Source organism: Rhamphochromis longiceps, linkage group LG10 (assembly GCF_057381845.1).
Source record: "Rhamphochromis longiceps isolate RC_006_pf linkage group LG10, R_longiceps_female_GT1.1, whole genome shotgun sequence".
Taxonomy (NCBI): domain Eukaryota; kingdom Metazoa; phylum Chordata; class Actinopteri; order Cichliformes; family Cichlidae; genus Rhamphochromis; species Rhamphochromis longiceps.
In genome coordinates this window covers 9,969,615-9,994,431 of record NC_140566.1, presented here as the reverse complement: position 1 = coordinate 9,994,431, position 24,817 = coordinate 9,969,615, and the positions used below count along the sequence as shown (strand labels likewise).

Here is a 24,817-nt window from a genome sequence, read left to right as displayed (position 1 = left end):
AAAGTCTGGATCTGAAGACAGGCCTCTGAGCGAGCTAAATAGTACCAAATCCAACTTGAAAATCATCTTAAACAATTTGAAGTGGTTTTACAAATCCATAAACTGCACTTATATCTGCACCTGATGTTTGGAGAGCGTTTATTGGAAAGATTAATCATGACGCAAACCTTACCTATCAAAAAGGCTGAGGTCTTTTTTTTAATCCGACAAGACATAAAAAGAAAATAGGTTTGTACCCTGTGGAATTTTACTAAAAAAAAGAAGAAGAAAAAAGAAAGAAAAAAGAAAAAGCTGTGCTGGGCCCATAAAAATGTGATGGGCTGCATGCAAGTCTGATGTAAAACAACCAGAGGCAGAAAGGCTAACATTACATTGTTTTGTGTGAAGTCTTCTTAACATGCCTTTTGGCGTGATGACAAATAGAACTTGATTATTAAAGTACACATATTAAATTGGCGCCTTGGTTTTATTGTAACCTATTGGAGGGGAAAGTGCCATGTTTGACGGACACAGAGTCCTTCCCTGAATTCCCTTTTAATCAACTACAAGTCGAGCGCCTGACTCTGAACATCTCAGTTTAGGAGGAGTTTGTGAGTCCTGCGGCTCACCTAGGACCTTTTATCAAAACGCTTTTCACAACGTGAGAGTTGGGCTGTTGTGCTGCTGAGAACTGCGAAGACTTTTTGACGTGCAAAGTCCAGTATCCTGGCAAAGCAAACACTTTCTGGGACATGAGCCAAACGAGCAGACAGTTATTTTGTACCAAAATCTGGCCAGAGGATAGGAAATCATACACAGGCAACGTCGTGACCGCTGCCAGTATGGCGCAAAAAACTGAAGAAAGTCGCGTCAATTTCACCAAAACCCCGACTGGAAGCAGTGCCGGGAGTTTGGCAGAATCCGAGAATGCAAACCTGTACGGATCCGGAAACATTATTCCGCTAGCCTGTGACATGGAGAAACGCTGCTGCCAGACAGCTGCTGCTCCTCAGGAGGAGTTAAGCGCTGAGTGCCGAGTGGGCGACATTCGCTCCTTTTCTGCCTGCGCCACAATCTCAGAAACAGCCAGGGAGCTCTGCAAAGCTGTGTCCGTGTCTCTGGGTCTGACCATGGAGTCCGGTGACACGAGCGAGGCGCACGTTTCTCTCCCGCCGTGTGCCGCAAATGACCAAATGAGCGCAGAGTATTTATTCGGGGTGGAAGCCGTGCCTGCGAACTGTCCCGGAGCCCCGGCTTCTCTCTCCGAGTACAGGTGTCCCGAGCGAGATGAGCGCCCGCCACACGACCACAAGCAACAGGTGAAAATGTTCAAAAGTTCAGAGCCCGCGGCGGCTTTTCATCACCTTACTTCCACGGCGACATCTGTGAACGCGCAAAACTTCACGCTGTGCCTGGCTGATGACATAACTCCGAAAGAGATAGATCATCTGGACATAGCGTGCGCTGCCTCTTGCCCTTACGCCCCAGCTGCGCCGGAGCCTTTGGCACAGTTCGGCCCCGCGGCTGCACAGAGGCCATGCGGAGCTTACAACTCCGTGGAGGAAGCCGGAGACGTCGTGGATGCCGTGGAGAATAGGTCCACGGGGTTTCAGGCAGAACGGTACGGCGTCAAAGTCAAATCTGAGGGAAGTGCATCTGCAGGGGCGTCGTGGGTCAGCAGGCCTAATTACAGCTTCGGCGACAAGTACAACTCGCAGTTTTGGGGGTCGAGGCAGTGCATGAACGTGCAGAGCTCGGGAGCGAACTCCCCGTTTATATGCAATCCATATGACGGGACCGTAATGCGCCGTGAACAGTGGTACCCTGGCGGGATGCTGAGGACGCCTTATCCCAACTCCAACTACATGAAGGGTGAAGTCGGCGAATGGCTGGATGTCACTTACAACGACACCAGGTGAGCTTTAGTCGGCTGGTAATAGTAATTTTACGTGATTACAATATAAATATGTATTTCATATTGCGGTATAACCAAAGGTTGAACAGTTCTAGGTGTAATTGCGAGCCAAACGTTCTACTTTATATATATATATTCAAACTCAGGACCACAGGTTGACCCTTTGTCCCTTAGGGGGCTTGAGGGTCTGTCTCTGACCAGGATTAGATCACCAATCCACAGACTGACAAACAGCAAAAGGCAACTGATACTACACCACATATCAATTTCTTTACTGTCTGTGTGTGTGTGTGCGTGTGTGCGCGTATTTCTTTTTTCTTTGTTGTTGTTGTTCTTTTATTGATGCAGGAAACATTTACCCCACACTTGTTTTTTCTGGTTCCAAACCATAGTGGCAAACTGAACAGACTGTTTAAAAAAAATTCCCTGCTGAGAAAATGTGTAGGCAGAAGTTTCAGGCTCCAATCTAGAAATACACCTGCTTCACATATTTGGCGATTTTACAGTAACCCAGAGCTGCTGATTTTATACACTGTGTGAAAGTCTAATTTTTTAAAAAAGACAATAATTGAAGTATGCCAAACTGATTATAGCTACAGCAAAAAAAAAGGAGATCAAAGCGATACATGGAAACATTTTAACAACCCTTTTCCTCCAAACATTTGTAATGAATAAAGTTTGATTCTATTTTTAATAAATTTTTTTCTGAATAAAGTGAATGAGAGAGTGTTGTATGTATTCAGATGATAGTGGATGTATTCATTTCATAAAGTCAGATGATGACAGAGTGGAGAAAAAGGGGGAAAAATCACTGCTTGACTTTTTCTTCAAGTTTGTTTGTTCCTTGACTATTGTAAATGTTAGTCCCCATGATTTTGAATTCTGACAAAAAAGATGAGGCAGTTTATAGACAAACATTTGTATTACCCGACAGTGACCTTGGTGGCTGTACCTGAAAATAAGATTTAGTTTAACTTAATTTACCTGGGCCACTGGGTGATGTTTCACATCAGTTTGGCTCTAGCTAAGCATTCAAAGTTAATGTGATAAAGAGATGCAGACAGTCTTGTTTTAGCGAGAAGATTTTGATGTTTCTGTGGCACAAAAGTGGGAATAATTAACAACACAAGTTAACAAAAAACCCCAAGCCACACGCACAGTTGGTGCTTTCGTAGTTTCAAATGTTTCTGAGTGTGTCAGGTTCTTAAAATCTCTCAACACATTTTAGTTCAGACTATAAAGCACCCAAAGTGGGCACGTTAACTGACAGCCATCGTGTGACGTGCATGCCACACAGAGGTGTTGTCTGCTGGTGTTGTGCAGAGCTTTCTCAAATTCACCTGGGTGAATGATTGTTAGTGCAGTCAGAAAAGGGACACTGTTTCCTTTGGCTGTTAGTGTTCAGTACCGCATAGCTGTCTGCGTGGTGTAAAGTGAATTTCTGTACAAAGCTGCTGAGAGGAGGTGTAGCAGTGTGGTCTGCCTAATCTACTGAGCAGTCAACCCAAGAAGGTCATTTTTGAAACCATGTTATATCTACCTATATATTTTTTAATCTATAAAAAAATTTCCCAGAATTAACTTGTCAGTCTACTTCTTTAACTTTTCATACTTTCACCCAGGAACTGATCCCTGTGTGTAGAGAAGGGTAATGGAAAGTTTTATGGATTTTTTTCACTTAGACATTACTGGGTTTTAATTTTGTTCCACTTTTTCACTTCTAATGATTACATCGTGTTGTATTATTGTGAAACATGGCTAACAAACCTAGAGTAGCAAGACTGACTGCCGAAGAAGCCTTGGGGCAGATATTTAATGCTCAGTGAAAACAGCTCAGTTGATGTTGATGGGTTAGCTCAGGTTTAAAACAATAATTTACGATACTAGAACATGTGTCGTAGATGGGAGTGTTCCTTGTGGGGAAATGATTGTGTTGTATTTTTGATAAATGCATTAAAAAAGGAATTCCTGTATAAAATGGAATAAAATGGGGTCATAGATGACCTCACTCGCTCTTTCTAGGCACTAAAACAGCTTGATTGCTCAAGGTTTAAACTGAAAAGACTCCCAGCCCTTGCATGCTTTACCTTCTGGCAGAAGATATGTATTATTTTAGTTTTATGGTAATTTGCCTTGACTGAATGTTTACCTGTAGCGGAGGCAGCGTGGAGTGGTGGGAAGGTTATTCTCTGAATGTAATTGGTTACAGATTATTACTTACCATTTAAAAATGTAGCAAGGGTTTGCTTCATGAAAGCAGTGCCATCATTTGCTTTTTGATGACTTTTTACATAAATGATTTAGACTGAAACATTTTCTACAGGGTTTCCTCAGCTTTGATAGCCAGCATTTCACTGTTCATTGTATTTCACTGCTGGTAAACCGGCCTTATTCTGTACAGGGATGTTAGCTCCTTTATGATTTCAGAAAGGAAATATTGTTGAATTCTAGCACTGAAAGGCATTCTTGGCCACTGGCCTTGTTGAGGTCAGCTGTTTGCAGGCATGGCAGACTCAGGATGTTTAAAGCAATGCACATTGTTTGATTGACAGGCCTGAAATTGTGTAAATTCAAGCAGCAGAGTGAATCAAAACAACAAAAAGAAAGCACATGGCTGTTAGGACATGCATGTCAGATCTGGAAATTGCAGATCAGCTGGTGGAGATGCCTGAGGATTGTGTAGAGGTCTACGAAAAGAATTGCTATACCTTCTCTTTTGATTTATCACCATAGTCAGTATTGTCTTTATATCACCGTGGTCTTAATTGTCAGTTTCTACTTTAGGTTGTGACTACCACACATGCGCGCACTCACACACACATATGCGCACACACACGCGTGCACACACACATACACACACACATCCAGTACACCATGGTAACCTTCACCTAGTCTCCCTTATGTACAATATTGGCAAGTGCAATTTTTCTTATGCAACATAGTATTTTATTCTATTTTGTACAGTATGTTATTCTATTTTTTCTTATTCTATTCTATTGTTTTTTCTTAATTTTTGATGGTCTTAACTTTGTACTGTCCGCTGTCTGCTGTGACCAAACAAATTTCCCACGTGACTAATAAAGGTTTATCTTATCTTAACATGACAAATCACTAACAGATGAGTGCAGTGTTCTCAGGGCCACAGTGAGATTTGGCACTTATGTTTGGTGTAAGAAAAAAACAAGATGGCAGCAGTAAAAATGTTCAGCATGAGGCTTTAGAAATGGACGTCCACAAACCGATTTATGTTTCCTAATCCTATTTTTATATGTATTCAATGGCACTTTCAAACGAATGGAGCTTGTCTAGATGTAAAGAGAGAGCTCTAAGGTGCAAACTTTCTTACACTTGATGCCACTGACCTCTGAGGGTATTGACTGGCGTTTTATGGGGAAGATTCCAAAGTAGGCATTCCTGCATGGTGGCAAGATGCAAAGCACGAATCTGATCACAATGTAGATAGCAAGTTAGAGTAACACAAAACAGAAAATTAGAAAGTGAAAGCAGCTGATCTGTGACAGATCAGTAGGTCCTCACACTCAGTTCAGAGAGGTTATGTGGTTTATAGTTTAGACCATGAGGACACTGAGTGAGCGAGACATTGCTTAATGTCTGAAGCCCTTTCAAAACCCTGCTTATACAGTTTTCCAAGTCAAGCTTGTCTTGTCTTTTTTATCTATCTATACACAACATAAACACGATTCAAGACTTAAGGTGCAGGATGTTTTGTACAATTGCACCACTACAAAAACTGGGAGATGTTTGAGGAGCAATGAATGGAACACTTTTGGATATTAAAAAAATACAAAAGTAGGAAAGAAAAGTTGAAATAAATAAATAACATAGCCAGTTGTAAACACATTCAGCCTTTGTTTAGCAACCAAAGCAATGATCTGCTGTTCATTTGCAAAAAGCTGATCTCTGCTAGGGCTGAACGATATATCGCATTTGCGATAATATCGCGACATGATCAAGTGCAATTTTCTAACCGCAAAGGCTGCGATTATACTCTGGACATGTCCAAATTCATGGGCTGCATCCTCCTGAGGCCGCATTTGTAGACCGATTACGTCACAGCGACGCGCCGAAGGCTGTCCAAATTACTACCATATCCCAGAATTCATAGCGCGGCCCAGCCAAACTCCAGTTTCCAACAATGGCGGCCGCTACTAAGTTTTAAAATTACTCATACTAATCTTTCTGGGTCACAAAATAAACTTTTAAAATATTTTCAGGCGAGAAAGTAGTTGTGTAAACATCAAATATCTGCTCGGTTTATCAAGATATCCCATATTTGCAAAAGTGCAAATATGGGTTACTGATGCCCCCGGGGACATATACTGATGCGGCCGAGAACGGCACAACTCCCGGCACATCATTTTCAGATCACCGCGGAGTTTCGCTGCTCGGGTTAAACGTAATATATAAGTCACTTAGACAACCTAAAAATGTTATTGTTGGGCTTTTTTCAGTGTTTTGTTTGTTCGTGAGTAAATCGGTTTGGCTGAGATTAAAGTTATTAGATTAGATAAAATAAAACTTTATTAATCCCCCGGGTGGGTTCCTCCTTGGTTTTCACACAGCTGACTAAACGTCAAACAGAAAACTTATTAAACAGAAGTATGAGACAGTCGAGAATTTACACCAGTGTCTGGTTATATTTTAGATAGCAAGAAGCAGACGGCCGAGTTTATTAAACTCCACCGAGACAGCGGTGACGCTAATCAGAACTAGCCTTCTGATTGGCTAGACCGTCCAATTTCACGCCTTTAAATTTTAAAGGCGTGTTTGTGTGTGTGTTTATACAATTGCTATTATGTTTGCACTTTATGTGTAATGTTACTGACTGCAGAGATCAGTAAGATGTGTGTATTTTTTATTTATTAGTTTTATTTATTTAATATTATTTTTTAATTGAATGACTGTCTAGTAGTTCACAGATGTCGAAAAACTGAGTGTGGTAAAGCCACTGATTTTGTTTATGTATATTTCTGCAATCTGCACATTGTACTGACTTTCATTTTAATGTTTACACCAGGGTTCCTTGTCAGCACTTTATGCTCAGATGTTTGTAAGCTAAAAATAAACTATTGTGTATGTTCAAATATACTGTTGTGATTGAAGAAGTTAAATAAAAATGTCAGTCATCAATTCATGCATCACCTCATGTCATCATAACAGAGGTCTGTCTTCCAGGAAAGAACAGTTTAAAATTAATGTAATATAGTATTGGCCATACTATATGATGTATTGCTTGTCTTTGTTTAATAATACAGAAGACAAAGACCTTAAAAAATAATCGCATATCGCATCGCAATCGCAATATTGGGGCAAAAAATCGCAATTAGATTATTTTCCATAATCGTTCAGCCCTAATCTCTGCTGAACTCTTTTTCCTGTCACCACATTGCTAAAATCTCTCTTATGCCATGAGCGAGAGCCTGCTTTTTTTTACCTTTTGTTGCTGCTTCTTAGATTTGGTTTTAACAGAAAGATTTTGTGCCTTGCTATCATTTAGTTTGGAAAAAATGCATTGCAATAGTTATGTGTATATGTTGCAGTTACACCTGCTGTGAGCATGAGGAACATCTGTGTGGTTTTACTGCAAAGCAGAGCTGAGAAAACTCAGGCATGCTTTTACCCATTTGGACCTCGTGGCAGTGAGCTGCACAGCTGGATGGAGTTATTTAGCCAGGCAATTATGTAAAGTTGTAGTTTTGATTAAATTCTGGGACTACGCCTGATGGAAAGTCAAGACATTTTACCTACTATGAGAAAAAAAATAATTTTAACAAAATGCTTTAATTTTTCAATTTGTAATTTAATAGTTGTTAAATACAGTTTAGTATTACCATGTGATATTTCTTGTTTACTGCACTTTGTTGTTAAACCTTCCAGAGTTCCAGTTTTAGACAAAGAGATTATTTATTGAAACTTTCACAGCATTAAAACTGCATTTTCAGCGCTGTGAATGCTGCAGACCTCAATGATTCGCAGCAGTTAAGTTTTTGGAAACAAACCCCCGGGGACATATATGGGATCGGAAGTGCGACACGGCGGCAGTCTGGTAGATATGTGAAGGATTCTGGTTAAAATCTTAATAGGAGTAGTTTTGAGCAGCAATTTTCTACAAAAATAACTTGTGATTGGTTGGTTACCCTTTGACATTAATTGGTAGTGCAGAAAAATAGCAACCAGCCAAGCTTTGAAGAATTTTACAAGACTGGTAACAAAGAGCAGGAAATGGACACAGAATGTTTCTGTTTCGTCTGCGTGTGGAGTCAACCAAGTATGCAGAGTGGCAGCACAAATGGCAGCGAGAGGCTTGCATAGTACAGTAACTCAGTAAAGAAACCTACTCGGTGATTATTATTATTATACAGTACTTAAAGTAAATGTGATCTCTGTCAAATCAGGCCATAATACTTCATGCTCGACTAGCGCCTCTTGCATGTGAAGGATGAGTCATGACCACATAAATGAATGAAAACAGATGTTTACCAATTTATTTAGTTCCATCCCGGAACACTACAAAAACAAGCTGAACTGACTATGACCAAATAGGAACCATCTTAAACATTTTACTCGATTGTGTCTGATCAAGCATGGAGGTGGCTGTTGCAGGACAATTTTTGCTAATTATTGCAACAGAAAAAGTCTCATTTAACCTGTGAAAGTTATCTATTTGTACTTTTACGTTGTAGCAAAATACTACCTTGAGGTATATGCTTCAAGGTAAAGAGTAAACCTGAATAATATCTGTTCATTTTGGAAATATTTAAATGGTCACTATACCAATTATATTCAAATGTAATTATTCAGAAGATGACATCAGAGTGTTTAAAACGTCAAATGCTGAAGGCTAAGTGTGTATATTGTTAAACTCTGATGTTTGTTTTTTGTATTTTAAAATTGCAATAAAGGTCAAATAAAACCATATAGCATGCAGTCAGACACACATAAATGCCACACTCCGCTGTGGTGTGTGAGTGAGCATATGACTGACAACAACAATAATGTAAAAGTTTATATCAGGCATATTTGCATGTATCTATTTTTCATCCTTTTACTGAATTTTGCTCTGTCTAAAGTAATTATTTTAATGGGACTGCCTGATTAGGTGGAAATGTCTAATAAGTGTTTATAACAATTTCTCTTTGGACTACATCATCTGGCCTGGATGTTAGCACGATCCAGGTGATTGGCACGATAGCTTAGGAATTTTTCAAACATGAATCTTTTGTCATTAACTGTGCCCTAAAGTACCTGGCGTCCTAAAACTGTATGTAAACACATAAGTTAAAACAAGTGAGCACCACGCAGGTCAGCACATTTTCAAGGATTCACACAAATCCACAGAGTAAGTAACTAGAGTAACTTTATAGTAGATAAAAAGCGTGTTCCCCATCAGGCTTTATTCAAGAAAAAATAAAGCCAGTCTCCCTGTTAAAAAAAAAAAAAAAAGAAACATGTTGCACTTGTTCTACCAGTGAACCAATCTTGCTAGCTTCCTGTTTTCAATAAAAGAGTTAAATGTGGTTAGCCCAGATAATTTGCCTATTACAGTGTCTTTAAATACAGCAAAAAGCTGGATCAGTAAGTTATTTTCAAAAAAGGACCTTAGGATATACACAATTATGCATAATAGGATACCACATTTTGGCTGGCTGGGTTAAGAGAAAATTGTCACCTTCTCTGTTAACACATTATGTGCAAATCTGATCAGTTCAAGCTCTCATCTGTCAGTTGGGATTATTAGCGGCCTCTTTTGTTCTGTGCGCCGAGCATTGGCATATTGACATGCATATTTTTCACATTTATCATCAGCAGATCCTGGGCTACAAAAGAATACTAGGTTGCTCTGTATAATCTCAACTCTCGTTGCTCAAACTGTCATCTTTTAATCACAACCAAGCCGGACCTACGTGTTGAAGAAATCTAATTAGACTTTGTGTGTTAGTGTTAAGCATTAAATAAATGTGAAGCTTTGAACAAAAGGGCCCTTCCTTAAAACACTTAAGTCTACTGTAACAGAGCTCATATAAAAATGAATTCAAATTAGATTTGCTGCTTATTATTATAAAGTTGTCAAAGCCCAGATGCATACGTGTCATGCTCGAGTTTTCCCATTCTGATAGAATATTTTATTTATTCTTAAAATCAGTCAGGACACAGTGAGGCTCTTCACTTCATGCTTGTCTCTTTTACACCGAACCTTGATATCTGAGTAGCACGTCACCGAGGCAGCATTGTGTCTGAGTTGTCTCCAATCTCTCTGTGTCCAAGGTTGCAGCTCACTCAACTCACCCCAGCCCCCCTCCGTACCATAGCCACGGTGCTTCAGTCTTTCCCACACTTTCATCATCGGCCTGTCCTCTTTTTTATAACTACCTAACTACCTAACTACTAGAGTTTACCATGGGTCTTGGGTATGAGTGAATTAAGTAGCTTACTTGTGGTATAGTATGAGTTTAATTTCGTGTGGGATAAAAATGGTTTATGATTTTATAAATGGCTTGTTTTGGGGGGGGGGGGTTTGTGTTTGACTGCAGGTTTGAGTCCAGTAGAGAACACATGTTTCCCATGGAGTTCTTCTTTCCCCCACAGAGGACATGCCTTATCTGCTCGGACGAGGCATCTGGCTGCCATTACGGCGCACTCACCTGTGGCAGCTGCAAGGTTTTCTTCAAAAGGGCTGCCGAAGGTAAATCTTAAAGCATCCAACTGGGCTGTGAGTTTTATGCCAGTCCACTTGAGATTATGGCTCTTTATTCTACACATTAATAGTTCCTAAAGAGTTTTGTGTTTGCTCATGGTTGTCTTCAGTTTAAGTGATTTACATTTTTTTACATTGTTTCACGGTTTCTCCTGTAGGCAAGCAGAAATACCTGTGTGCCAGCAAGAATGACTGCACTATTGATAAGCTAAGAAGAAAGAACTGCCCCTCCTGTCGCCTGAAGAAGTGCTTTGAAGCTGGGATGACTCTTGGAGGTGGGATGGATTTTTGCAAAGAAGCAGCTAATACTTGTTGACTTGATGCTATGGTTTATAATGGTATATAATATATATATATACATATATATATATGTGTGTGTGTGTGTGTGTGTGTGTGTGTGTGTGTGTGTGTGTGTGTGTGTGTGTGTATATATAAAAAAAAAGAGAGAGAGAGAGAGAGAGAGAGGAAAAAAAGATGAACAAAGCACTACAAAAAAAGTGAAGCCCTGAAAGTGACACTATTAATGGTTTCCTCAGACCAAGTATTTTATTCTTTCTGCACTGCACATCTTATCTGGCTCTCTTCAATTGCAGCATCATCACAATAGGGGATGTTACTGATAATCAAGCCCCTGACTGAGCTGCCATGCAATTTAGACCTCTTCCATTCACTTCTCCTTACTGTCACCAAGACCTGCTCGTCATATTAGGCTGTAAAGATTGACATGTAGTGCACTAATTTTAGGCTTGTGTTCAATTTTCACTCTCTTCCATTTTCTCATTCTGTTAACGGTGAAAATTGTACTAGAAGCACAAAGCTGACATGAGACATGTGAATTAAAGCAGCAGACATGCTGGTAATTTTGCCACCAGTCACTGACAAACGCATGGAGGGAAAATGTGATCTAATGCTGTGATTGTTAGTAAAAAGGGACACCTTTTCTGGTTGTGGCTAAAAAGTTCCTTTCACTTATCTTCTCATCACAGACATGTAATTCATTCTTGGCATCTAACAGGGAAATATATGGCAATAATTTTGTGGAAGTGGAAGCAGAGAAATTATATGTTTTGTCCTATTATCCCAGAGGGTGTTTTACTGGAAATACTTTAAAGTCCTAAAATGCTTAGAGAATATGATGATTAATGTATTACCAAATGTCAAATCCACTGGCATCTATATGCCTTAAATAATAACCCTACTACTAGATTTGATCTATTTGTTTCACTTCTTGTAGTTTAGAAGGTCTGTCTGTCTAGCATTTATTTTAATCATAATTCTTATGAGTTATTCTTATAATTTAAATTCCATATTATTTCTGGAATGTTAATTACATCTGCAAACAGATAACAAACAGTTACTTTCACCAAAGCATGATGGGAGTTTTATTTTGAGCAGTCACAGGAAAGCTCACTGCACATCTGCTGTCCCAGTGGAAATACATTTCATGGAGAACATTAAACTGCCTAACATTCTTTAAAAACTTTGCAGTTTCAGAACCCAACCCCTGACTTCTTTTGACAAGAGTATAAGAGATGTGTATCACAATCTGCAAGTCAGAGTTAAACCTTTATAAAATAATGATGCACATAAGCCACTGTTTTTCTCCAGCATTTGTTGAAAAAATAAGGCAGCTCAGTGAATTGGGGCCATTCTGTCAAAGTTCCACTGCTTGATTTTGTAATATTACTTTAGTTAAAAAAAAATCACAGTCATGAAATCAGTTTATTACAGTGGTAAAAGTTATTCAGTTGTACTATCCAGGATTATGTGCAGGTTTTATCCCAAAACAGGTAATGGAAGTTATCTGAATTATAGGGCAGGGCTAGCGCAATGCTTCAGTAAATATAATAGCGCTTTGAGTGCTTAGTGAGAGTAGAAAAGCGCTATATAAGAACCAGTCAATTTACCATTTACCATGGTGTTTCATAGTTCCCTGTCTGCCTCGAGGTAAGTCAATCGCTTTCTTATCAATTTGTTTTGATTACTGATGCTAGTCTTTCCAAGTCAAATAAAGGCTTCAAAGTACCTGAAGACCTGAATATAAGAGATGGATGTTAAAATTCACATTGGCTAGTGCTTCACAGTCAACAAACGAGAGTTAAATCTACTTCTTCGTTTTTTGTTTTTTGTTGAACAATAACAGATTGTTGAAACAAGTGAACATAATTCATTGAAGTACACATTCTCAGAAATAAACTATATTGCTGGTAAACTCCAAAGAAGGTAGAGCATGGCAGATCGTAGAACCTACAATGGTAGGGCAAAACAGTCTTGGAGTCTAGATGCTGCTGATGGTGGAGATGAAGAACTAATATAGTGACTTAGATGGGGTGGAGATGAGTTGGAGCCAGGTTGCAACAAAGAGTCTGAAAGGCAGAGTGACAGAAGAACACAGAGATTTGAAGGATGGACATCCGAAGACTGATTAGCTTGCAAATGGTGAGCAAGAAAATGAATGGTCAGAGTAATGAAGATAGAATTGACATTGAGAAGGGAACAAGAAGAATAGGCAAGCAGCTCAAATGACCAAGAATTCAATCAGGCAGTAGAATACAGATTTCACGTCAGAGTTTTGCTTTGCAGCTGTACCATCCATTGGGTCGTATTCCTTTGTTTTGAACACCTAGAATTGGGCTTTGTCCAAAAGCAAGCAGTTCTCGTTATTGTAATTCTAGCACAACACTTCCAGAGTTCAAACTATAACATTAGTATTTCACATCTCTCCGTTTGCCTCAAGGTAGAACGACCTTTTCCCCAGCAATTTACCCTAATTCCTCCTGTCAGATTCCAAAGTCTTCCCAAGCCAGGCAGAGGCTCAGATCCCTTAAGAACTGTCATCCAAAATGGTTGAATTCAAGGTTACGTATATCTGCTATCTGGGCAACTTGGATTAGACAAAGACTTGAGGTTAGAGCAGTCAAGTAGTAACCTGTGAGGTGCTGGTTTGTGTCCCTGTTTGCATGCTTTCTCTGATTGATATAAATAAGATAAATTCCAAAGATGTAGGATGTAAATCAAAGCAGAATGCAATTATTTGCAAATCTCATAAATCCATATTTTATTTTAAAAAGATATTTAAACAGATATTTTACTTTTTCATGAAAAATAATAACTCAATTTAATCTCAGCAGTACATCTCAATAAACTTTGGATGGGGGCAATAAAAAGCTGTAACCTCATGTTGCAACTAATTGGGTTAATAGAGAACATGTTAGTAACATAAGCATTTATAAAAATAATATCTTACAGAGTTTCTTTGGAGTAAAGATGGGCAGAGATTCACCAATCTGCAAAAAAAAATGCATCTACAAATTGTGGAACAATTTCAGTAAAATGTTCCTCAACATAAAATTGACGCCTTTGAACATCAAGCACTGATTATACTTATACTATAATATCATCATTGAAAGAGTCCCACAATCTGGAGAAAGATCTGCTTGCAAGGGACAATGTTGAAAATCAATATTAGGTGCCGTGATCTGAGTAATGTCCTCAGTAATGTCCAACCCCCAAAAGAACTCAGCCTGCCCAACAGATGAAGCTGACTTTGGCCCCTGTTGCAAAAGTTTGAGTGTTACGTGACCAGTCCAGTTTAGTGTTACAAGGTGAACTCCCAGCAGTTTGTTCCTGACCCTGATGTTCAACAATGTGATGGGAGTTTTCTCTGGAAGTCAACCACCATCTGCTTCATATAACTGTTGTTTGAGTTCACACTAGATGACAAAGTCAGTGATGACCTTCCTGTTCTCCAGATCATTCTCCTCAGATACACAACCACTGATGACTTTATCATAAGAGAACTTCTGGAGGTGACATTTAGTGATGTTGTATCTGAAGTCCGATATAAAGAGTTAAAAGGAAGGGAGAGAGCACTCTTTCTGCTCGGTGACAGCTCGTACTCTCCTTTTTCTCCCTCCCTCGCTCACAGACACATAACGGGTATGGCAGTCGATTCTCCCTGCAGCACTACATTGCCCATGAGGCTACATTCTTTAGGGCGATGCCTGTAACACTCTCTTATTGCTTTCATATTAAATAATTTTTTTTTATATTTCTTCACGTCATTATGAGACGCAAGATTGAGACACAGGCATTTGAGCCTCTTAATTCGTGTTTTGTTTGAGTTTCCACCGGCGTGGAATTGCCAAAAATAGCGAGGGCATAGCCTAACAAAGGAAAGAGGAAAATACCGCCGTGTAATCCTTTTATTTCAACAAAGTAACTGTATTCTGAATACCCCCTTTTTAAACGGTAACTGTAACGGAATACAGTTACTCATATTTTGTATTTTAAATACGTAACGGAGGTGCATGTATTCCGTTACTCCCCAACACTGCCTGTGGACTACATATTACATCCCAGTCTGTGGTTTTGAAGCAGTCACTCAGCCTCTCACTGGTCTCCTCTGACAAGATCTTCACAGATCAGGTAAGATTTTGTCACGGACATTATCTCAAAAAACCCCAAAAAACTTTTTGGAAAACATGTAAACCTCTGAGCTAAAGAGGAGAGGGACTCGCTGCATCTCTGACAGCATGGGCATGTTTGAGTGCCTTTGGACTTCTTACACATCTGGACAGGCACCAATGCTGAAAAGTATATACAGGTTTTAGAGCAACATATACTCCTATCCAGACAACTTTTTCAGGCGTGGCTTGGCATATTTCAGCAAGATAATACTAAATCACTTGCTGCAGCTATTAAAATAGTGTCATGAAACAAAAATGTGACAGTGAATACCCAGGACTGTTGCCCAGCTAGACTCTTATATCGCACAAAGATGGGACAATGTTCCTCTCCAAAGTCCAGGATCTGGTCTCCAGGCAAATACAGACTGTTGTTGAAAGAAGAAGGAATACTACACTGTGGTAAAAACACAGCCATTAACGTGGTACACTTAGTTGGTTTAAAAATGTGATAATTTTCAAGTTCTCATGTGATTAAAATATGGGTTTTCAGTGATTCTGTTTTCATTTAGATTTTATACATCGTCCCAAACTTTTTTGGTGTTATCTAATAATTAACAAAGATCTTGATTTCACCAATATTAAAAACACCAATTTGTTCAAATTCATATAGCACCTGTACTGTTAAAGAACTGGAGTCATTTAGTCTCTCTAAAACCTCAGAACAACCTTTGTGTGACTGCCAAGATGCTTTTGACAAATACTGATTTAACTAATCCCTTTATACTGGCAGCAATAGCAAGACAAAAATCATAAATAACTAAAGTTCATTTACTTATTTAATTAGATTTAATTTACTAAAATGCTATATAATATCTCACCATTTTCTCTTCAAAGAAAAAATCCAAGTGCTCATTAGATATAGAACTAATTTTTATGTTGTTATTCTGTTTGTTTAGTGCAGTCTTTTCAGAAAAACACACAAAAAACCCCATTTTAAAACAGTAATTAAAACACTTAATGACAGTTGTAAGCAGTTACAGTTTCTCTCTTGGTGCTTAACAGCCAATCAGAAAACTCTCAAAATGATTTAACTGAAATAACAGACTTACCAACCAAAACTGGTTAGTAAATAACATGAAAGGAGGGCATTACAACATGTCTTACCAGGACGAAGAGACAAAAACAGGCAAAATAAACTGAATAATAATTTCTCTTCGTTAACCTCTGAGCTTTCTCTGCTATTTCTTTATTTAGTTTTAATGTTTTCTGTGCAGTCAAATAGTTTTTTTTTCTCTTTTTTTCAAATCAGCTGCATCACACACGATATCAGTGCATAAAATACTATACAAAAAACAGAACAGTAGTAATTAAGAGGAGATAATGAACACTTCTTTTCAGAAGGATTTACATTTCATGCACTTACTTGACATTTTGACAGGGACACTAAATCTGTGTTTCCAAGTAAACACGCTGCGGTGTGAAGTCCAGAATGATCACTGAACAGAAAGTTTTACATTGTCCCAGCGTTGATTCATTGTTTTAACGCTTCAAAGCTAAGCATATCAAACCTGATACATGTGTTTTTGTGAGTCTTTGAGAATTCTACAGTCCATTGTGATTTTTTCTCTCTGAAAAAACAAAATAAATTGCATGAAAGATTAATTAGATTATTTCATGGTTCAGAGTTAACTTCATATCTATTTACAGTTTGCTGGTATTTAAAGTAATACAAAGATAAAATAGGAAGAACTAGTAAAGGTTTAATAAGTTTTTATTCTTACAGAAACAATTAAAAAATATATTTATCTCCAAAAAGCTGACTAAGAACTGTTTTTAAATGTTTTATTACATTCGTTATTAAATGTTTTTTTAATCTAGATTCGCCACATCACAGCAATGTAAAATTTCAAGGTATTTACACACTTACGAGCTAAAAATAACTTAACCTGATTGTAATACGTACATTTATCCTGAGCGTATTTCCCTCACTGTTTTTTGAATAAATTATTTGAATGAATTATGTTATTCCATTCAACTGAGTTTAAGCTGCATTTTTCCCAAAACAGAACTCAAATGCCGTGTGGATGGATGGACAATATATATGATTCTGATCAAAATATTATATTGTTGTCCTGGTGATTTCATTACCATATATTATTATGGTATACAATGTAAAGAACTTGCATGTTGAATTTACAGTTCTTATGTTTATATAGAAATGTGAGCATTTCTCTGGCACGTGACGCTTTGTGACTTGGTTTAATGTTCAGTTTTGCCATCCTATCACACTTTCATAATTTCAGAAACAAAATTTACAACTAATGACAAAACTTAGAATGCAAGACATTACACATGAGATGAAGTTATCCAAAAATAGAATTCTATAAATATTGTGATTGTGATGCAGATACTATCAAAAGCAACTAATCGACCTGGCAAAAAAAGAGTGGTAAAGTTCGCCTGTGGAATTTGATATGAGAGAAAATGGGTTTGTTCTGGATAAGGGAGCAGCTTATTTACTGCCACTTTGAGCTGGAAATATTGACACGGATGCCAAAGCATATGCAACGTATGCAAGTTAATGCAGGTGGTTGTCACTGATTTGACATATTTATTGTTCCTAGACCAAGTCTTTGAGCGTAACAAAGCCTGAATCCACCCATTGGGTGTCTCTGTCTCTTTATATTGGCTTCAACTCAAGTATGGAGAGTGTCACGTTGGCTCGACCCAACCATTTACATTGTTCTCTGCAAAGATCAGATGCCTGCCTGTGTCACCAGTTGAGAATCCAAAGGAAAAAATTTTAATAAACCATTTTTACTTGAAATATTTGTTATTGGATCAGGAGTGGAAATGTGAGACTTACAAATTATCCATCTTATATAATCTGCAATTTTCTTTCAGCTCTGCCACTCCTGAGAGAGACTTAAGTCGTGTCTATAACTGGCAGCTCAATATTTATCAAACTGAAGAGCCAGGCTGCAGTTTTAATTAGACATTCTTTACACACAGAAGCTGCAAGAGGCAATTGCACGACAATTAACAGTTACTTTTTTACTGTCACTCAGCTTTGATAAAACAGATTAAAAATTTAATATGTTCCTCATAGTCTGATTCTCCATCTTCTTGTCTTTTTTGTTTCCCCCAGACACTACAACAGATTAATTGTCAGAGAAATACATTGTAAAATTACGGCTGTACAAAAGATCCTGTTGCACTTCAAAAATCGCCAGAGCACACAAGTGTGTGTTCTTCAGTACACTCATCACATTGTTGCCATTTGTATTTTCCTGTCACTTGCTCTTTAGCAGGGCTGACATTCCCAAATGACAGGCTGAGCCGAAGCTTAACCGTTCATATAACTGTTCTAGGAAAAAAATTATAGGTGATCTTAAATCTGACTGCTAAAGAGCTAAATGTATTTGGCAGCTTCTCCTGCTCTAATTTGGTTTGTAAGTGCAGGTTGCCATATGGAGCAGCTGCTGCAGGATTTTCAGCATTTGTGGAGGAAGGAATTACAGCTTTGTTAAGCTCAAGATGGGAAACCAGTATGTTTACTTTAACATACAGTATTTGTTGGTTTTGCTTTTGTTGTCTTTGACTTCTTAAGATACATACATTGCACAAAGAAACACAATTGTAAGGTAGAAATGCACAATTTACTGAACTGTATAGTTAAAGGAAATATTTTAGGACTCTGCAAAGGCAAAAAGAAAAAGAATATTTTCATGTCCGCATTACCAGTAAGGACTCGCACATGATGACAGTAGGCTTTCTATCAGACGAGGCTCATCTGTTCAGTGAGTCCTCTTTCAAATCAAATATGATTCAATATTCTAGTCTATTAGTAGCACAGTATTGAGTATTATTGAGACAAATTTAATATTTCTTTTAAAATAGTTCACGGTCCACAGTTGCAGTATGGGGCATTTATGACATATTATTTGGAAAGAGGAATGCAGTATTTCAGCAGTACTTGTATGGTCTGTTAATGCTTTTTTTCTGGTTTCCTATAATATTACATATAAAAAAGAGCCATATGTTCCAGATGGCGTGTGGGGATGTAATGGATTGATTTGATTAATTATCATTGAAATCAATCTATCAGAATGATAACTGAAATTTTTTTATGGCATCAGCCAGCTGCTGTTAATAATAACACAATTTTATTCTGCATATATCATTTAGGCAGAATGGCTGCTACAGGATAAGAAGAAACCTTCTCCTTGTATTGGTCCAGATGTAGATTTGGATTGATAACTTAAAAAAATCTGTCAAACCTGAACTTGATGAGAACTGTTACCTTTACAGACATGAAATCATTTTTTTGTTTATAGCACGTAAGCTGAAGAAGATTGGACAACAAAAAAGCCCAGAAGAAGAGCATGGTGCTCAGGATCCAGTGGATCCACATGTCTCTCCTAAATCTGGTGTGCAACTGAACTCCCACCTGGTCTTCCTCAACATCCTGGAGTCCATTGAGCCAGAGGTTGTGAATGCAGGCCATGACTATGGCCAGCCGGACTCCGCTGCCACCCTGCTCACCAGCCTCAACGAACTGGGAGAGAGACAACTTGTCAAAGTGGTCAAATGGGCAAAAGGATTGCCAGGTAGGACAGTGGTTGCAGCAGAGGTGATAAGATTATCTTTTTTTGCTTTTGAGTTATCATTAGCAGATGGATCCAGTTTGATCTTTAAGAGATTAGTACACCGGATAGCCTGTCTTTGTGTCTTTGCCCAGTCTCGAACAGAGGCTGCCACTTTTAAATTAAAAGTTAAAACTGTTACTCGTTTAAGCAATCGGCAGGCACAGAGCAGCATTAGTAATTGTGTTTAAGAAATACATGTACATCTGCTCTCAGCTTTGTTATGGCCTCTACAAACTCCTGACAAAACTGTCTAGCCACTCTCTTTCACTGTGTTCATCCAACTGTATGTCACAGAAACAGCTTCATAATGTAAATTGAACTTTTGTGCTTATGCAAACTTAACTATCCAAAAAGTTATTGCCCAAACACAAAACCTGGACTTCGCACCTTTGCGTAATTGGCTGGTGATTTTGTTTCACTGTCATTAACCAGCATGAAACTGGCTCGTCACTGTCTGTATGTGATTTGGTGCTGGCAATGTAAGGTTCTGTGGGTTTATGAGAGCTTTTTCACTAAAAAACAGCTGCCTGCTGATGAGAGCAAAGAGAGTGAATGAAACCAATACAATGAGCGAAAGAATGCCAAAATGCTCCAAAGAGCTCAGAGGAACTGAAGAGTGAGGTGAAGATTACTATGGCTTTGTAACTACAAGCCTCTCATCACATACAAGTATTATTTGATCAGTTGTTAAGATGAGAGAGAAAAAACACGCGAAGATAAATTATTCTTTTTTCTTCAAATTCTAAATATGATTCGGTCTCGTAAGAACCATCCAACCTGTAAGACAATGAAGCGGAACAGCTCTAGTGATAGATTTTTGAGCTCTAACCTGTGGCCTTTTTTCTTTTGTCTGATAGGAAAAATGTAACAGGAGAAAAGAGGTGTCACTGTGCTCATACACCTGGACACAAAACCCAGACGGACTGTGGTGGTAGAGCTTGATGATTCATCCCACCAAAAAAAAAACCTAAATGGAAAAAGAAATCAGTTATTTTCCAGTCACAGAAAACTATTCTTCTCCTCCTACCCATAATAAAATGTTTTAAAAAGGTTGTTTTAATAATTTGCCCCATATTAAAACACAACAATGAGGAAATTCAAACATGTGCAGCAGACATTGTTTAATGACTGAGATTTTGCAGCTATGTGAAGATTTAGTAGTTTTGCCTGTAGGTTGTTAGATAGATGCTCTTGTGTGTGCACCATTCTGCAGTAGTTACCATATGACTTCTCATTCAGGTACTGATGACATTCAAAATGTTATACAGAAGACTAACAAACTGATAATGAGATCTCAAAACCAGTACGTGAAAAAAGATTTTAAAAGAATAATTAAGAAACTAGACATTCTAATAAAAAAGCTGGATTGATTGGAATGAAAAGAATTGGAAAATGCAGCTGCCTCCCTCTTCCCGCTCCTCCACAACCACCCACACATGCAGGGCCTTGGAGTGGGGGTATGTCACCAGGGTGCAGAGGAGGCTACCCTGTCCCCTTCTGGCTGCCTCTGCCTCAATTTTATCCCACAACTTAGACATTCACATTATTCACACTCTCATTACACATACATATAGGATCTTGGGGGTGGGCACAATCACGGAGTCCAAATTACCATCAGGGTGTATACCTCACCCCTGACGTCGTTGCCCACCTCTCAATTTTAAATACACTTAGTCATTGAGGGCTAGCAGGAGGGACTATGCGCTTACCTGCTGCTCCTTGGCAGGTAGCTCCATGCCCTCCTGGGTTTTAATTGCACCTTAGAACACATATGCATCAACACTACAATGAGCGGGTGGAGGGAGGTTTGGAGTCTTCTCCCACCCCCATTCTCTGCGGCCTGCTGGAGCGGGAGGGCTAGTAGGAGGAGTTGGCCGTCCGACTGCGGTCTGGGGTGTGGGGCCTCCCTGCTGCTGCGGAGTCGGAGTGGTCTGCCTCTCCCCACCGCAGGGAAAAGGGTAACACCACCTGGGTCTGGGTGCAATTCCCCCCTCCAGGGGCAAGGGTACCTAGACCCGGTTTGTAGAGTACGCTTGGGGAGTGTGATTGTGTGTACAGCGTCTCTTTATGTCTGTCTCCACGTTGGTTGAGTGTGGAGTAAGTGCATATGAGAGCATGAGGGTGGGAATGGATGTTTGTGTCTGTGTGTGCCTGTATGTCTGTGTCTATATGTCAGGTTGGGTATCAGACGCCACCTCTCTGGGGACACCTCAGGCCCTCCAAGGTTTGGAGGCCTATCTCCACCCACCACCACTTCCCCTGCCGGTGGCGGACTCCCTCAGGTGTCGGTGTGTTGGTGGTTCTTTGTGTCTGGGGGTGGGCGTCCGGGTACACACCGGCTCACTCCTTGGCGGCCGCTTGTCGGGGCCTGGGGCCTGGGGCTCACTCGGGCCCCTTTGGAGGTGGGGTGCCCCCGGCCTCTCGGCCTGGGGCTCGGTCACTCAGGTACAGCTGGGGGCCGGCGGAGCTCACGGGCACGTCACTGCAACTCCCCCTGACTTCTGCTCCGCGGCTGCTGGGCGAGCCCTCATCTGGGACTCTCCTCAGCTCTTACTGGGACAGTGGCGCGGCTGCCCCCTCTGTTGGTCTTCCATGGTCTCTTGTGTTCTGGGGGCCTCTGGATGTCTGGAGTTTTGATCTCCTCCATACCCGCTTCACACCCTGGTGGACGGGGCTGTGGCCCCCCCACACTCCCTAGCAGATCATTACATGGAGAAACCTTTGGAATGCAAGCATGCTGATCCACACAGGTATGCACACATGGGTATTCACAGACGCGGACTAAAGCTTTCTTGGCTGCTGCCTCAAAGCACACTGTGCGCTGTCTATCTTGCGTGCTGCACAATATCGTTTATTATTTAGTAAATATTGATATCTATGACTAGCTAGTTTATTGTGATGGTGCTTTGTTTTCTCTATTATTATGTTGCTCTTTGTTGTTTGCTGCCTCCTCTGTTTGTTTTTTTTGTTTGTTTTTTTTTTTTTTCTCCATACAGGTGACCCAGGAGTTCTTTTTTTTTTTTCTCTCTCTCTTCCCCCCCCCCTTCTCACCGTCTCTTCTCCCCTTTGGTTTTCTTTCTTTCTCTCCCCCTCTTTCTCTCATTCATTCCCCCTGTCCTATTTATTAAAAAAAAAATAAATAAATAAAAAAATGACAAAGGATGAACTGAAGCTCTGCCATCACGTAATGTCGCATACTGCTGTTTCTGATGTCATTTAGAAAAAAAAAAAAAAAAAAAAAAAAGGAAAATGCATTTGATAATTTCAGACCTCATGGGCAGGCTGTCCCACTGGTGTGAAGCATAAAATCTAAAAGCTGCCTCACTAAAGGTTTTTGACCTGCTCTTTGGAACATCAGGCCATGTGCCAGATGACCCGAGAGGCAGTTCTGGTGCAGGTATGGCAAGCGAATCACGCAAATAGTCTGGTGACGTTCAGAACAAGCATGAGCATTTTGCAATCTATACAAACACAATTATTGGCACAGACAAATAACATTCAAGTTCAAAACAGGCACAATTTGTTCCTCACTCTCTGGTTCTATAGTCTACACTCACAGAGAGTTTTCAAACAGATGTCACTTGACCAAGCAGAAATGTTTTAGTTTCTGATCGCTGAATTAAAGTTGTGTACTCCAGCCACACAGCCAAGTGTTTTTATTTTTTATTTTATTTATTTTTGCATCAGATTAAAAATAGATTTGGTGACACGTTATACTTAATTATGAATCAAAGACAACACAAAAGTTTGTTGTTTGGTGTTTGGGGGGAATTTTGATAGACTTTAAGATTTGTTGCTGGGGAAGTCCCTAGCCACAGCCTATTCATTCTTTCACCCATTCATTCATTCATGTTTTTTATTTCCCCCATTCTGTCCTTGGAGAGGGCTGGATGCCTTCCATTCTGAGCAGCTGGAGAGACAAGAGGGAGGGTATTCACTAACGGTTCACTAATTTCTTTTCTCCTCTTTCTCCCATTTCTCCACCATTTCTATTACTGTTTTAAGTTCAAACTGTCTGCATTTGTCCTGGACAAAGGTTGTTCTGAGGTTTTAGAGAGACTTAGTTTCAGTTAGTTTCCAGAGTGGATTTTCTTGTCTCTATTGAATGGAGAACGTGTCAGAAGCAAGATTTAGGAAAATCAGTAAATAATATTCCAGGTTCACTAAATCATTTAAGTTTAAAAGCCTAGTTTTTATTGTTGTTAACAAAAAGTTTTTTCACATCTAATTTGAGTTAGTAGTAGTTTAGTTTACTATAATAACCTTGGTTGTGGGCATCGATCTACTGACCTTCTTTTCTCTCCCATTCTAATTCCCAGCCACATGCGTATCCAGTATTTTAAAAGATTATAAAGAATCAGCATGTCCTGTGTCATTATCAATGACTTAGTATAAAAGACAGATGTAGCAATCATGACATCACCTACTGCTCTCTGAATTCTGAAGCCTCCCCGTTTGGACAAGAGGGAGGGGTCTTGCTAGCCAAAACTGATATGAAAACTTTATGGAGGTCAGAGTTAATTTTGAGAGCAAATTTTTATTTAGTTATTTAAGCAGATAAATGCTTTTAGTTTTAGTCGACTAAATATCATAAGATCATAGAACCTCCAACCTAAAGTTGGTTCGGAGTTGCTCCACACGAAATACAAAGCATCTTCTTTTACCTGACATCAAATGTCAAATGTGTCCATATGTCTACTCTTTCCTTCTTCATTGATGTCATGAACTGCTGGTCTGTACTATAAACAGAGGTGGAAAGAGTACTCAAAATTTGTACTCAAGTACAAGTACTGTTACACTGGTTAAATTGTACTCAATTACAAGTAAAAGTACTGGTGTTAAAAAAATACTTGAGTAAAAGTACAAAGTACTGTTCTCAAAAACTACTCAGAGTATTAATTACTTTTTAACAGACTGATGTTTTATTCTGTTGTCAATAGCAGGCATTCAACTCGATTCACCAGTATAAATATTTATGTTCAAAGCACATTTTTCAGATGAACAAGGTATAGAAAGGTAACTTGTTTTGTAAATAAATGTAGATATAAAAGAAGGAATTTTGTTTGTTAAAACAATGACAAAAATGTTTCTGAACATGCGTAGAACCATTTAAACTTTTCCCCATACACTGAACAACAGGCAGGTAAGT

General features: G+C 39.2%; 1 protein-coding gene across 1 annotated transcript in view; it reads left to right on the top strand.

The window, feature by feature from the left end:
• The first annotated feature begins 589 nt into the window (after positions 1-589).
• ar (androgen receptor) overlaps positions 590-24,817 on the top strand; it is a 45,465-nt gene continuing 21,237 nt past the window's right edge. The window contains exons 1-4 of the mRNA XM_085420106.1: positions 590-1,894; positions 10,447-10,598; positions 10,769-10,885; positions 19,357-19,629. Coding sequence (XP_085276232.1) covers positions 732-1,894; positions 10,447-10,598; positions 10,769-10,885; positions 19,357-19,629 — 1,705 coding nt within the window. The 5' untranslated portion in view covers positions 590-731. The remainder of the gene's footprint in view (positions 1,895-10,446; positions 10,599-10,768; positions 10,886-19,356; positions 19,630-24,817) is intronic.